The following is a 16,316-nucleotide window of genomic DNA, read 5'->3' on the forward strand; positions in this document are numbered from 1 at the left end:
TCTCATCACAAACAGACAAGTTCCATTTCATCTCATCAGATGTGAGTGTATACTACATAAATATATATGAAATCAGTTCCAAATTATTAATGCAGAGACCCCTGCAATAACAAGAGTCAATTCTTATGTAACCATATTTCAATTGTTATTTAAGTCTAAATACTTACACGTGATGAAGTGCTTTTGAAACCCTATAAACATTCATTATGTATAGTTTACCTAAACTATACTGGTTAGGTTTTACCTTTTGCTTAACCAGCAGCATTGCCAGTAACTGTATAAAATTGCAGACCTGTTTTTCAGCATTGGTCCTGGCTGATTCCTCTTGTGCTAGCACCATTTCTCGCTCTGCAGTTATCTGTACACTTTCTCTTAGTGCTTCTTCCAGCTCTTCAATCCTGTCATCCTTCTTACGGAGACTGTCCTGGAAAACGATGGAAGACTAGGTGAAGTAGACTAGTAAGTCAACCCAACGAGAGCCTATTTATCAAGAAATGGCTATTTGCTTACTAAATGTTCCTCCCTTCAGAAGTAAACCCAGGCCAAGAAAGATGTCTTCACAGAGGAAAGAATGAAACAAGGGAAGAAAGAAGTAAAGGAGGTCGAAGAAGCATATTATTAGGAGAAAACGGTCAAGTTAGTTAAGCAAGAGAAACTTGTGATCAACTTGTTCTCCGTAAGAGAGAGAATAAAATTGTTTGTGTTAGGCAGCATAGGTAGCAAGGGCTTGATTATTTAAAAGCACAAAGCTGTTTCTGAACTACTCTCTAAACTGGGCTTAAAGCCAGCTTTGATGAAGCCTAAGTAATAAGACTCAAGACCAAAACACTCTCTTTCCTTGCAAAGTTAAGCCTAGATGAAAAAGTTAAGTAAATAACATGACCTTTCAAATTATAATCCTCAGATAGACATGTGTTGACAAAGTAATTTTTTAAAAAATGAACAAGGATATTTTCCTAGTGAATTCAAGAAAGCAAAGTTTTCTCTTAACCTCACACGAGAAAACTAAAAATGATAACTGGATCTAAGTGACTAAAGATGGCTAAGGATGAGTAATTTAGCTGGCTAACCAAAACCTACCAGCCCTGATATTCTACACAAGTTTAAAAAGTAACTTTGGGGGAGATGAATATGGATTTCTATCAGAAAGACAAACAAAATCCTACAGGACTTTAAGATTCTATAAGATAGGAGATCTTGAAATATGAGGGATAAATGAAGCAGTGTTTCAGTAGGATGAAGAACTGGATTCACCAGGTTATTAGAAGCTTTTCCTCTTTGAATTCTTATAGAACCAGGAGATAAAGAATAAAGTGCTACTTTTTTATTAATATATGAAACAAAAGAAGAAGATTTGCTAAATCATTCCCCAACTTTCAGAATACTCATATAAGGAAAAGATACCAAAGGATTTTGTCTTTTATCTACGCAAATCTCATTTAATTCTATAGTAGTTCACTTTTGTAAGCGCAAGCTACAAGAAAGTCCTTTTTGATGACTTTATCTTCAGGAATCTAGAACTTGAAATCTGCCAAAGGCAAGTCAGATTTTTCTCTCAACTTTGAAGGAACAGCATCTATTACTTAACATTCTTCCTAATAAAAAGTTGATTAAATCTTTTGCTCTCTTTTTTTCTTAATTAAAAAAAATGAGATTTAGGAAAAAAGAATATTCACATTTCAGTGATATATGTTATGTTTACTTTTTTTTAGATGTTTTCATTCTTCTTGGAGACAATGTTACAAAATACTCTAATTTAGTCCCATAAGTAAGGTTCCGTTTTATGCAGGGGAGTTTAGCTATATCAAAAAATGCTCTTTGTTAAAATCTTACTGTTTCCAGTTCGCTTGCCATGAACAGCAGAGCACAGTAAGGGTTTCTAAAATGATGCCAGGCAGAGAGACAAGGAATGATGCCAGTAAAAACAAAGGTCAAGGTAGTTTATTTTGAGTCAAAGAAAATGAAATGTAACGGAAGGATTATGGAGAAAGGGATGGATGCTATGTATGATCAGTTAGTTCAGTCCTCGCAAATCCTCTAATAAATAACTATATTTCTAGTAACATGGGATTCTGAATAACAGATTGCTGTAAGCAAAAAGAAACACCAATTATCAACTTGTTGTGAATAACTCAGTATTATGTTTTTATCCAGTCTTTTATATCCTTCACCCAAACTGTCTTTTGGAGGAGATCTCCTGAGAGGCTTCTGTTATCCTAACCTAAAGTGAGGCTGAAAAAGTTATTCCAAACAACTTCTCAGGAACCAATTTCAAGCAAACAGGTTAACCGGCACTTCAGCATGGGCTGAAAAACAGCTTTGTAGCTTCATCAGTAAGACATTTTTCAGAAAGAGGATGATTAGTAATTTGTCGTAATACAGATGATTAGTGCAGGTTCTCTTTTTTTGTGTGAGGAAAACTGGTCCTGAGCTAACATCTGTTGCCAATCTTCCTCTTTTTGCTTGAGGAAGATTGTCCTTGAGTTAACATTTGTGTCAATCTACCTCTATTTCATATGTGGGATGGCGCCAAGCATGGACTGATGAGCAGTGTGTAGGTCTATGCCCGGGATCCGAACCCACGAGCCCCAGGCCACTGAAGCAAAGTGTGTGAACTTAACCACTACACCACCGGGCCAGCCTCTCAGTGCAGGTTTTCATACTGAAGGTTTCCTCGAAACAAGTGGTAAAGCCAGAGTCTACCAGATGACATCAGTATGCAAGACCATTTACTTAAGAAAAGTTCTCTGACATAATGGCAAAGCCTGGTTCAAGATCTTTCTCTATAATAAGGACAAAGAACAAAAGCCAAGCGAAACCAGAAATAAAAAGAAAAGGAGTGGACTGTTAAATAATATTTATGAGATACTATAAGTTGCATAACATTCAATGTAAAACTAACTATGGAACCATCTGCTCTAAGGAAACTATGTTGAACCAGGATAGTAACAGTAGAACAGAAACAGCAAACGCCCTCAAAACCTTCATCAACAAAGTCCTTAACTACTTAATCCACCTAGTGAGCAAAATTTGGCCCCAGTTTTATTTTGGGAATCTTAAGAGATATCTGCCAAGGTAAACCAAGTAAGTTTCCTTTGTACCGAACTACACCTTGAATCTATTTCATTTAACAAAATATTGAACCAATGCCAGAAATAAACAGAACCTTTCAGTTCTACAAACACTGGAGCCCTAAACACACTGCTAGGTCATATTTATAATTATTCTTTCTTGTCGTCACTCTTTCATGAAGATTAAATGCATTCTTCTGTACTTAGATTATAATATGAGTACTCTATTTTTTCTAAATTTTAGAACACTAGAGAAAAGATCTTAAAAAGTTCTATTAGAAACACAAAAAAATGATTACCCACAAGGAATAAAAAATTGGAAGGCAACAGAATTTTTAATGGCAACACAGGAAACCAGAAGCCAATTGCGGTAATGCCTTCAAGACTCTGAGGGAAAGGTGATTTCTGATCTATAATTCTAGATCCAAAACTATCCATCAAATGTGAGGGTAGACTGCAAGGTCTGAAAAAATTCACCTCACATTACATACTCTTTCAGAAAGCTACTAGGGGTGTACTCTATCAAGTTGAAGAAGTAAACCTAGAAAGAGGAAGACACAGGATCCAGAAAAAAGGGGATCTAGCACAAGCAAGTGGTAAAGGGAACCTTGAGGGTGACAGCAAGCCTGGAAAATAAGTACAGTTTGGAGCAGAGGATAGAAACCTGAGGAAAGACGTTTCCAAGAACAAAAGGGGATGTATGGATTACCTGATGTTATTCAATAAGGGAGAATGTATTTCACAACAGAAACACTATTGGGAGAAACGTCACAGTTTGAGAAAGGAATTTGGGAAGAAACTGGTGATATGTATACAAATAACTAATAAAACAAACAAAAACCTCAAAGCAATTATTACCACCAGGCAAAACTGTAAGTAAATAAAGGAAATGTAATCCTAATATTATGTGCCTTAGACACAGTAATGTAAAACTTGATATGACTACTGGAAAGATACGAAGAGAGAAGAGTATATGCGGTGGCTTGTGTAAAAAAGCTAATTGCTCATCATTCATGATAAGAAGTCAATAGATAACCAATGTTCAAATAAGAAAAATAATAAAATAACAATATAAGAATATTATTTGGAAAGGAGGAAGTAAACAGCAGAAGAAACAACAAAAAGAGGTGAAAGTGGTTGTCTCAGGAGAGGAGGTATCAAGGTTAGACACGAATGAGGTATAGGGTTATTATTATTTATTATAAGCCAGGTAATATTATTTTACTTTGTTTATGATATAAATACACATTCTTCTGAAAAAATCAAAATAAAATTTAAAACCATATTAAAAGAACAACATAATCTGCAAATAAACTAATAAGAATATAAAGAGAACCTTGGGAAATAGTTATAAATGTGACTATTTCAGATACTAATATTTTAAACATATCAGTTAACTATTTATTGTGGAAAGAGAAAAGTAGACTAGGCAAATATATCGCAAGACAGAGCTAATGACAAAACAAAGTTTAAGGGAAAAAATATGAATTTTAAGTCATTGCACTCTTCGGTTTTTTATTCAAAAGTCCTGTGAATTTCTTCATGCCAATACTTCGCAAGACTGAGTCAAAATTATGATGAGAAATTCCTTTCCACTCTTTAGGTAACTAAGGGATACTCAAAATAAGAACATTTTTTAAAGATTTTTAAAATTTTTTTCCTTTTTCTCCCCAAAGCCCCCAGGTACATAGTTGTATATTCTTTGTTGTGGGTCCTTCTAGTTGTGGCATGTGGGACACCGCCTCAGCGTGGCTCGATGAGCGGTGCCATGTCCACACCCAGGATTCAAACCGGCGAAACACTGGGCTGCCTGCAGTAGAGCGCATGAACTTAACCATTCGGCCATGGGGCCAGCCCCAATAAGAACATTTTTTAAAGGGACAATATATTGTAATAAGTTCTGCTATAATTCTGAAGATTCTAAAGATACTTAAAAAAAAAATCCCAATAGCAGATGTCTGAGACAGCACCAAGCCAAGAGCTCTCAAAATTTTCCCCCATCCGCTTTTCTGTGCAAAATAGTTTCCCTTTTTTTCCCCCAAACTTATTAAAATACTAGTAGGTAGATTTTGGTGATAAGAGTTTGACACACAATTCTACTGATAAAACTGTTCATCTACACTATACTTCAAGGTGTATTTTGGTTTGAAGGAATAGAAAAATCTTTAATCTGTTCAATGCCTGAACTTTGAGCAGAAGTATCAGTTATCAGGAGGTTCTCTGAATACGTGTAAACCAATGAAATGTCAGCTGGCAAATTACTGGAATTTAGAAACTGTGAAACACAACTTGAGATACTTCTGCTCTCAGGCCAAGGCTCAAGGAAGTAAGATGCACTGAAACCCCTCGGAAGTGGTTCTCAGTGGCTCAAATAGCGACAGTGATTATACCAGGTACAGCCTAAAGCCCTGAATATGCTTTTTACATTCTTAACTATACTTTCTCTTTCAAAAAGTCCACATTCACCAGTCTTAAAGATAAATCATGAGGCAGTCATGCCATTCTGAATCTGTGATCCTAGAGAAATGGATAGAGAACCTCTGAAATCCCTAGTACCTTCTATCCCTAGGATATTTCAAAGGTTTGAAGGATCTGAGGCATTCAGAAAGCAGAAGGATGACTTACTGCAACTAAATGTAGACAGAGATTAAAGTTAAAGTGTAACAGAGGTATAACATGCCACACTAAAGTTTGAGAAAAACCATTCCTATTGTTTACATGCATTATTGATTTGCAGCTGGCTTGGAATCAAAGTCTTAAGTTCTTCAGCTAAATACATTATTTTTGCTGTCCAATATGGAAACCACTAGCCACATGTGGCCACTGAACACTTAAAATGTGGCTGGTTTAAACTGAAATATGCTGTAATTAAACAATAAATGTCAAAGACCTAGTACCAAAAAAAAAGAAGAATGTGAAATATTTCATTATCTTCACACTGACAATATGCTGAAATGGGAATATTCTGGATATCTCAGATTAAATAAAATACATTATTAAAATTAATGTTATCTGTTTTCTTTTAGTTTTTTTAATGAAGCTATTAGAAAATTCAAAATTATACATGTGCTCACATTACATTTCAACTGGAAAACATGACAATAGCCAGAACAGTTTTTACATTTGAAATGTATCTATAAAAGGCTACACAACACATGACATTTTATATAAATTCATAACTCTTTTCTTAACTGATAGCCTATTAGCACACAAATATGACTTAAACACGTGAGAATCCTTATGGCAAATACTGCCAAAAGCTCTAACAATACGCAGCAGTGTTACCATGGTCATGATTATACCATGTTATCAATATCACTATGGTGATAACACTAATAAAACAAATTCAAATAGCACTTACTCTTCTGACAACAGAGAAAATTAAACTGTGGACTAAAAGAAAAGAAATTCAAGCATATAGCAGACCATTTTAATACCTAGCATATAAACTATATGTATTAGTTGTTTCTTGTAACATAAAAAGTTACCTCAAAATTTGGCAGCTTAAAATAACAGTGAACACTTTTTTATCTCATACAGTTTCTATGGGTTAGGAACTCAAAAGTGGCTTAGTCAAACAGTCTGGGTCCAGGGTCTATCATGGGATTATACTTTAGACATCAGGCAGAATTCAGTCCTCTGCTTCCACTTACATGACTGGCAAGTTTCTGATAGCTGCTGTCAAGGGGCATCCGTTCGTCTCCCCAGTGCTGCTTGAGTGTCATTACAACATGAGGCCTGGCTTTCCTCAGAGCAAGTGATCCAACAGAGCAAGGCAGAAGTATCAACGTCTTTTATGATCTAGCTTCAGAAGTCATCACTTGTGTTGTTCACACAGACTAATCCTGACACAGTGTGGCAGAGGACTACAGAAGGGCATGAATACCAGACGGTAACAATGATTTAGGGCCACCTTGGAAGATGGTTATCACAGTACCCTAGGGTGCAGTTCCAGTACAAGAAAACTGGATTATCAATAAAGCAATGAATAATTAAAGCAGTGATTATCAAAACTGCTTCTGAGAGAAAATTATCTGTTAGGATAACAGAGCTTATTGTACAAAGACACAGCTTTTGACTATAGTAAAATAGAAATCAGGGGAGTGACATCAGCATCATGGCGGTGTCAGCTCTCCCCTGGAATATACAATGAAAAGGACATTTATATACCAAGAGAAGACATTTACACAACACAAAACACATCTTAAGAGACCCAAACAGCCATAGGTCTGAAGGTGGAGGTGCTGGACTCCCCAGAGGAAGTGGAAGGAGGTAAAGGGAATCTTCTCTATACCCCACAAGGCAGTGGCCCTGAGACTGCATGCAGCTCTGAAGGGAAAGGGGGAAGGGATAGGCCTCTGCAGGAAAACCATCACTCTCCAAGTCACCTCACAGCTCAGGGAAAAGCCTCACACAGAGGTAACTAAGCTATTGCAGGAGTGTCTGCATCAAGCTAGAACTCCAGCAGAGCATATAGCAAGGGCGAAGCAAGAACGCCCTCAGGATTGCACAGGGGAAAGAAAGCGTCCCTCCCCGCTGCCCACTGCTGCAGTTCAGTCAGTCAGCCAGACTACCACACAGATGGAAAAGCAGCCAGGGGCTGGAGTGAGCAAGCCTCAGATGGCAGTGGCCTCAGAATACACAACTCTTAACCCACAACCAGAGGCAGCAAATGGAAGCTGCCATCAGATACTATCCCTATGCGGACGCAAACATCCACACTGTAAAGAGTATGAAAAAATATATTAAATCTCCAGATCAGAAGGAAAATGACAAGTACCCAGAAATCAATACTGAAGGCACAGAAATACAAAACCTAAATGACAGAGAATTCAGAATAGCCATTACAAAAAAACTAAAAAACTTACAGGAAAATAGAGATGATTCAACAAAACCAGGAACTTCTTCACAAAAGAGACTGAAACTATAAAGAAGAACCAATCAGAAATATTAGAGATGAATGGATGAGATAAAGAAAAATCGGGACTGCCTGAATACAGAGCTGATATTATGGAGGAACATATCAGCAGTCTTGAGGACAGAAATAGAGGAAAGCTTCAGATGGAGGAGGAGACAGAACTAAGACTAAAAAGAAATGAAGAAATTCTCCAAGAAATATCTGATTCAATTAGGAAATGCAACATAAGGACTATAGGTACTCCAGAGGGAGAAGAGAAGGAGAATGGAGCAGAAAGCTTATCCAAAGAAATAATAGTGGGGAACTTCCAAAACCTCAAGATGGGGCTGGAAATACAAGTGAAAGAAGCCAACAGTTCTCCTAACTATCAACATAAAAAGACCTTCTCCAAGGCTTATAATAGTAAAGCTGGCAAAAGTCAAGGACAAATAAAAAGTGTTAAGGGCAGCAAGGCAGAAGAAAATAACTTACAAAGGAACCCCTATCAGGCTTTCAGTAGATTTCTCAGCAGAAACCTTACAGGTTAGGACACAGTGGAACGATATATTCAAAATTCTGAAAGACAAAAACTTTCAGCCAAGAGAACTCTATCCAGTGAAAATACCCTTCAGATATGATGGAGAAATAAAAACTTTCCCATGGGGGCTGGCCCAGTGGTTGAGTGGTTAGGTTTGCATGCTCTGCTTCAGCAGCCCAGGGTTTCGTCGGTTCAAATCCTGTGCGCGGACATGGCACTGCTCATCAAGCCATGCTGAGGCAGCATCACACATGCCACAACTGGAGGGACCCACAACTAAAAACATGCAACTATGTACAAGGGGACTTTGGGAAGAAAAAGAACAAAAAAATTTCCCAGATAAACAAAAGCAAGGGAGTTCATCACCACAAGAGCCCCCCACCCACAAGAAATCCTCAAGAAGGCCCTCATACCTGAAAAAGAAAAGAACGGGGTTACAAAGCCCTGAGCGTGGGGATAAATAGGTAACAAGGAAACAGTGGAATTAAATGAAAAGCCAGACCAGGTGGACTTTATCAGTATTTATAGAACATTCCATCCAAAAACAGTAGAAAATATCTTCTCAAGTTTGCATGGAACATTCTCAAAGATAGACCATATGTTGGGGAAAAAAGGTAAGCCCCAATAAATTTAAGAAGATTGAAATCATATCAAGCTATATCTAGTTTCATAGCATTTCCAACCATAATGCTATGAAACTAGAAATCAACTACAAGAAAAAAGCTGGGAAAGGGATAAAGATGTGGAGACTAAACAACATGCTACTGAACAACCAATGGATCACTGAAGAATTAAAGAAAAATCAAGAAATATCTGGAGACAAATGAAAATGAAAACACACCATACCAACTCATATGGGATGAAGCAAAAGCCGTCCAAAGAGGGAAATTCTTAGCAATACAGGCCCACCTTAACAAACAAGAAAACTCACAAATACGCAATCTTAAACTACAACTAATAGAATTACAAAAAGAAGAACAAACAAAGCCCAAAGTCATCAGGAGGAGGGAAATAATAAAAATTAGAGCAGAAATAGATGAAATTGAAACAAAAAAGACAGTAGAAAGGATCAATGAAAGAAAGAGCTGGTTCTTTGAGAAGGTAAACAAAATTGACAAACCCTTAGCCAGACTCACTAAGAAAAAAGGAAAGAATTTTCAAGTAAATAAAATTACAAATGAAAGAGGAGAAATTACAACAGATACCACAGTAATACAAAGTATTATAAGAGAATACTATGAAAAATTATATGGCAACAAATTGGACAAGGTAGAAGAAATGGATAAATTCCTAGACTCTTACAACTTCCCAAAATTGAATCAAGAAGAAATAGAGAATCTGAACAGACCAGTAACAAGTACAGAGATCAAACAGTAGTCAAAACCCCTCCAAAAATCAAAGTCCAGGACCAGATGGCTTTTCAGGAGAATTCTACGAAACATTCAAAGAAGATGTATTACCTATCCTTCTCAAACCATTCCAGAAAATTGAAGAAGATGGAACACTTTCTAACACATTCTACGAGGCCAACATCACCTTGATACAAAGCCTGACAAGGACGACACAAAGGAGGAAAATTACAGGCCACTATCCTGATGAACACACATGCAAAAATTCTCAACAAAGTATTGGCAAACCAAATACAGCAATACAATAAAAAGATCATATACCATGATCAAGTAGGATATATACCAGGGACACAGGGATGGTTCAACATCCATGAATCAATCAATGTGATACACCACATTAACAAAATGAGGAATAAAAACCACGTGATCAGTTCCATAGACACAGACAGAACGTGTGACAAGATCTAAAATCCAATTATGGTAAAAACTCTCAAGAAAATGAGTATAGAAGGAAAGTACCTCAACATAATAGAGGCCATATATGACAAATCCACAGCCAACATCATACTCATAGTGAAAAACTGAAAGCCACCCCTCTGAAAACAGGAACAAGACAAGGGTGCCCACTATCACCAATCTTATTCAACATAGTACCGGAGGTTTCGGTCAGAGCAATTAGGCAAGAAAAAGAAATAAAAGGAATCCAAATAGGCAGTGCAAAAGTGAAAGTCTTGCTGTTTGCAGATGACATGATTTTATATATAGAAAACCCTAAGGAATCCATTGGAAAATCACTAGAAAAATCAATAACTACAGCAAAGTTGCAGGGTACAAAATCAACTTACAAAAAACAGTTGCATTTCTATACTCTAATAATGAACTAACAGAAAGAGAACTCAAGAATGCAATCCCATTTACAATTGCAACAAAAAGAATAAAATATCTAGGAATAAATTTAACCAAGAAAGTGAAAAACTTATACAATGAAAACCATAAGACATTACCGAAAGAAATAGATGATGATATAAAGAGATGGAAAGAGATTCCACACACATGGATTGGAAGAATAAACATAGTTAAAATGTCCATACTACCTAAAGCAATCTACAGATTCAATACAATCCCAATCAGAACCCCAAAGACATTTTTCACAGAAATAGAACAAAGAATCCTAAAATTCATATGGGGCAACAAAAGACCTTGAATAGCTAAGGTAATCCTGAAAAAAAAGAACAAAGCTGGAGGCATCCCGATCCCTGACTTCAAATATACCATAAATCTATAGCAATCAAAACAGCATGATACTAGTACAAAACAGACACACAGACCAATGGAACAGAATTGAAACCCCAGAAACAAAACCACACATCTACAAACAGCTAATCTTTGACAGAGGAGCTAAGAACATACAATGGAGGAGAGTCTCTTCGATAAATGGTGTTGGGAAAACTGAACAACAACATGCAAAAGAATGAAAGCAGACTATTATCTTTGGCCACACATAAAAAATTAACTCAAAATGGATCAAAGACTTGAATGTAAGACCTGAAACCATGAAACTCCTAGAAGAAAATATAGGCAGTGCACTCTTTGACACTGGTCTTAGAAGGATCTTTTTGAATACCACATCTACTTAGACAAGAGAAACAAAAGAAAAAATAAACAAGAGAGACTTCATCAGACTAAAGAGCTTCTGCAAGGCAAAGGGAACCAAGATCAGAACAAAAAGACAACACAACTGGGAGAAAATATTTGCAAATCATATATCTGACAAAGGGTTAATCTCCAGAATATATAAAGAATTCACACAACTCAACAACCACCACCAAAACAACCTGATTAAAAAATGGGGAGAAAATATGAACAGACATTTTTCCAAAGAAGACAGACAGATGGCCAATAGGCACATGAAAAGATTTTCAACATCATTAACCATTAGGGAAATGCAAACCAAAATTACACTTAGATATCACATTACACCCATTAGAATGGCTACAATCACCAAGACAACAAATAACAAACATTGGAGAGGTCATAGAGAAAAGGGAACCCTCAAACACTGCTGATGGGAAGCAAACTGGTGCAGCCACTATGGAAAACAGTATGGAGATTCCTCAAAAAATTAAAAATAGAAATACCATATGACCCAGCTATCCCACTACTAGATATTTATCCAAAGAACATGAAATCAACAATTCAAAGAGACTTATGCACCCCTGTGTTCACTGCAGCATTATTCACAATAGCCAAGACATGGAAGAAACTCAAGTGCCCACAAACTGATGATTGGATAACGAAGATGTGGTGTATATATACAATGGAATACTACTCACCCACAAAAAGAGATAAAATCATCCTATTCACAACAACACGGATGGACATTGAGAGTATTATGTTACACGAAATAAGCCAGACAGAGAAAGACAAACACTGTATGATTTCACTTGTATGTGGAAGATAAACACACGGACAAAGAGAACAGTTTAGTGGTTCCAGGAACAAGGTGGGGGTTGGGGGGGGGGGTGTAGGTACAAGGGGTAAAGGGGCACACTTACATGGTGACTGACAAATAATAATGTACAACTGAAATTTCACAGCGTTATAAACTACTATGATATCAATTTTAAAAAAATAATAGAACTCACTGACACTATATGTAAACACGCCTAAAATGTAAAAGGCAAATATTACGGAGACTTTACAAAATTGGGATATGGATCAGCATATCATTGGACATGAGTTAAGCAAAATATGCATTCTTTCAGGAATTATTCAGAATAAAATCTGCAGCTGGACTGAATTCTAATGATAGATGTTTTCTTGTGATTATGGTAAAATTTAAAGTAATCCAGCTTAATTCAATAGTAGTTTACTACTAATAATACTCAACAATATGCCAATCAAAGTTCAACTGAAAAAATTATTAGGCAAATGTTTAGTGAACTATACAACATCAATAAGTTTATTAGTACGTTTAGTCCTCATATTTTAGTAAAGTTCCTTTCTTCTGGGAATCAATACATTCTTTAAGAAAATATGAGAAGGAAATATTCAGAGTCCTGTTAGCCCCCACTGAGTAAAGACTCTCTTTAAACTCCTGCTCCCTCATGAATTTCCATTATAATTTATTCTATTCTTAAGATAGGGGAAAATCACAAAATTTAGCCAAAAACAAGAATTTAATTTAAAATTAAAAAGAGAAATTATTTGTACTGTTTGGAGTTAATTTTCTAGCACTCATTATTTGGAAGAAAAGTATTAAATTGCCAGCCTGGGGGGGAAAGACTAAACAGAGAAAGAGACTTCAATTCCCTTTACCTGCTCTAATTTGGATATTTCACTTGGTTTATCCAATTCGGGCAACCCAAAATTTAGACGTAGTTATCTGAAGACAGTAAGGGACCATCTTTTACCATTTTAAATAGTTCATATCACTTAAAATGAAAGCAGTATCTTTAGAATTCCACTTCAGCTGCTATAAACTATGTTTGCACTCTTCAAAACTAACACAGACCAGTTTTCCTACCACTGGATTAGGTACTGAAGACTACTTATTATGCCAACTATACTTATCAACCCAGGTCAAATGAGACCACTTCATTCAGAGGACAGGGTTCAAAGTAGGAGGTTTCTGTGATTAGTTTTGGTGGGATGGGAGAGAGAGGGGAAACGGGAAACGGGAAACTATCAAGGAATTCCTCATATCCTTAAATAAGAAGACAGCTATGCTCAAATGAGATTAGGGCAAAAACTGTGACAGCTGTAACTGCAACTTCACTCAGGCAAATTAAGAAGAAGACTGGACCCTTTAGCAAACTCCATACGACTCCCCATTACACTCCTCTGAACTGTGCTTCTTGACATCAGCTGTCAACACCAAGCTAATATACCTCTGCAGCTATAAGACTCTAGTCTCCACTGCCTTTCTTTCGAATCAAACATTCTACAAGGAAAGCAAAGGAAAAAAGGAAAAATAGCAACTAAAAATTAATTTTTTGTTCTCTTCAAACATCTCCCTCAAAATTAAAAGGAAAAAAAGGCTCAGTAATACAGTAACTTAAAAAGAAATCACTTGATAATGACATTTTATTAAGCTTTTCCCTCGTTCAGCTGCAGAAGGAAGGTTACTGCAGATCCTACACAGATTATCCAAGGTAACACAGCCTCCCACATTCACTCATCTCTTTCCCAATTCAGACTGCTATGGTTATGGAGGTCATTTATTTGAGTTATTAAGAGCTGCTTCCTTTGGAGTAAATAGCACTTACCAGAAAGACTTTAACACGTTTGATATTAATGCTAACTGCTATCCATTATCCTTAATGTGAAGAGACAGTAATTCTTTATCACCCTCAACCCCACTGCTTACTCTTCCTCCCTCTTCCCCATCCCCCAAGCATACAAATACACGTAAGAAGATTTCATTAAAATCATTCAACATGGCAGAATTCAATTACCAATTGCTCAGAAGCTTAGTGGGGAAAAAAGAAACTGAAGCCAGATGCATCAGTGAAGTAAATGTTAAGAAAAGAAAGCTAGCCTGATAACAGAGACACAATTTAGATACACACCAACAACTTTTAATTTTAAAGAAATGCTTTGTGTTAAAATTTGAAGATATTTTCTTCCTCCTCCTCTTTAAAGTCCCTCAATTATCTCCTCCCATTAGAGAACTGTTATAAACTCAATTGTTAAAAACCAAAGTAAAAGCAGATGAATTTCATTAAAGAAATGGGAACCCATACATATAAAATGATGCTTTACATAAATAACTTTTGGAGAGCATCTAGTACAAATATTCCATACAGATTGGCCAGTTTCTCACCTTGAAAACTCTGGTATCAGAAACTTGGTCAAGGATATGGGGCTTCCCTCATATTGGGACATGTCTCCTCTGATTGCTAATGCTAATCTGGGGTTCGCCGGTTCGGATCCCGGGTGTGGACATGGCACCACTTGGCATGCTATGCTGTGGTAGGTGTCCCACATATAAAGTAGAGGAAGATGGGCACGGATGTTAGCTCAGGGCCAGTCTTCCTCAGCAAAAAGAGGAGGATTGGCAGCAGTTAGCTCAGGGCTAATCTTCCTCAAAAAAAAAAAGCGCCTTGTTTTGCCAAGAAATTAATTAAAATAATTAAAAGGAAGAAATTATATAGAATTAAATCTTTAAATGGGTCAAGAAGGTCTATTAAGAAGAAATCAAAAGTCATTTTTACAAAAAAAAGAACATTAGTATATTAGAGGTATCTAGTAAGTGACACATCATATACTGTTTCTAAAAAGATGTCAAACCATCTTAATTTTTTAAAAAGTTTTCTTAAATAATTATCCCTATGGCCAATGTCAAAAGCAAGGATAAGTAGTTTTCATTTCAGAAAGGAAAAAGAAAATATTTTACCCAAATGGAAGAAATTTCTTTTGTAGATAGAACAAATCAAATTTTAAAGAAAAACACAAATGTTTCACTGATTCTGCATCCAAGAATAGACTATGCCTAAATATATGTAAAGCTGCTTTCCTCTATCTGTATTTCTATTGTTTTCAATTTCTTTGAACTTCATTCTTAATACAGGTTTCCTCCACTATCAAAAAGTAGAGCATTCCCATGAAAACCTTTGTAAACCAAAATGGCATAAAGCAAAAACGTGCAAAAGCATTTCGTAAAAGCAAAAATCGTCTTCTGATTTCTTTCGGTTAATGAAAGTAGGTACTAATGTAAGTCTTTTGTAAAAGCAAAGTGGTATAAAGTGAACTTCCAAAAAGCGAGGATACCTGAATTCACTGGTCTCAGGAGAGCTGACTTACAAGAGCCACAGTGTTCTTTCAGCAGTTCCATGAATCTCCCTGACAGTACCTTCTCCCAAGGTTAAATTCAGATACTTATCTTTATTATAAATAAAAACAAAGCACCAAACCACTATCGATATGAGCCCCCACCTCCACCAGTTCAGTCTACTCTGCCTTATTAGAATGTGACTAAAACTTGTAGTCTTGTCAAAAGACAAAGTGACTGTTACTGCTTAAAGAATAAAAACATATAAGGTAAATATTCTCAACTAACGGACGACAGCATTTCCTTTGTTAAGATATGTGAGGCATTTCCAGTATAACCTATGATATTTTAGGAATATTAGGATGCTAAATGTAATAATGTAATATTATCATACAAAGGTTTTTTTAATTTGTAACAATTTTTAAATTTAATTTTTATTATTTATACCATTATAGCTGTAATTAATGAACAGCTGTCTATGAAAACATTAAGAAAGGCTAAAAAGAAATTTTAAAAACAGCCCTTAACCTAAGGCAGATATAAACCAGTCAAGAAGGGAAGAGAGGGGCCAGCCCCGGTGTTTTGCTGGTTTGCATCCTGGGCGCAGACACAGCACCACTCGTCAGGCCAAGCTGAGGCGGCGTCCTACATGCCACAACTAGAGGGACCCACAACTAAAATATACAAC

At 36.3% G+C, this 16,316-nt stretch overlaps 1 protein-coding gene across 16 annotated transcripts in view; it reads right to left on the bottom strand.

Moving 5' to 3' along the window:
• ERC1 (ELKS/RAB6-interacting/CAST family member 1) overlaps positions 1 to 16,316 on the bottom strand; it is a 526,143-nt gene that overhangs the window by 272,960 nt on the left and 236,867 nt on the right. For 14 of the 16 annotated variants that reach the window (XR_011497049.1, XR_011497048.1, XM_070494769.1 and 11 more), the window contains one exon: positions 293 to 424. The exons of the other annotated variants lie outside the window; for them this stretch is intronic. Coding sequence is in view for 12 of the 14 variants with exons in the window: in XM_070494769.1 (XP_070350870.1) it covers positions 293 to 424 (132 nt within the window). In the remaining 2 variants the exon portion in view is untranslated. The remainder of the gene's footprint in view (positions 1 to 292; positions 425 to 16,316) is intronic. 16 annotated transcript variants of the gene reach the window in all.

The sequence above is a fragment of the Equus asinus genome, chromosome 22 (genome assembly GCF_041296235.1).
Source record: "Equus asinus isolate D_3611 breed Donkey chromosome 22, EquAss-T2T_v2, whole genome shotgun sequence".
Lineage (NCBI taxonomy): Eukaryota > Metazoa > Chordata > Mammalia > Perissodactyla > Equidae > Equus > Equus asinus.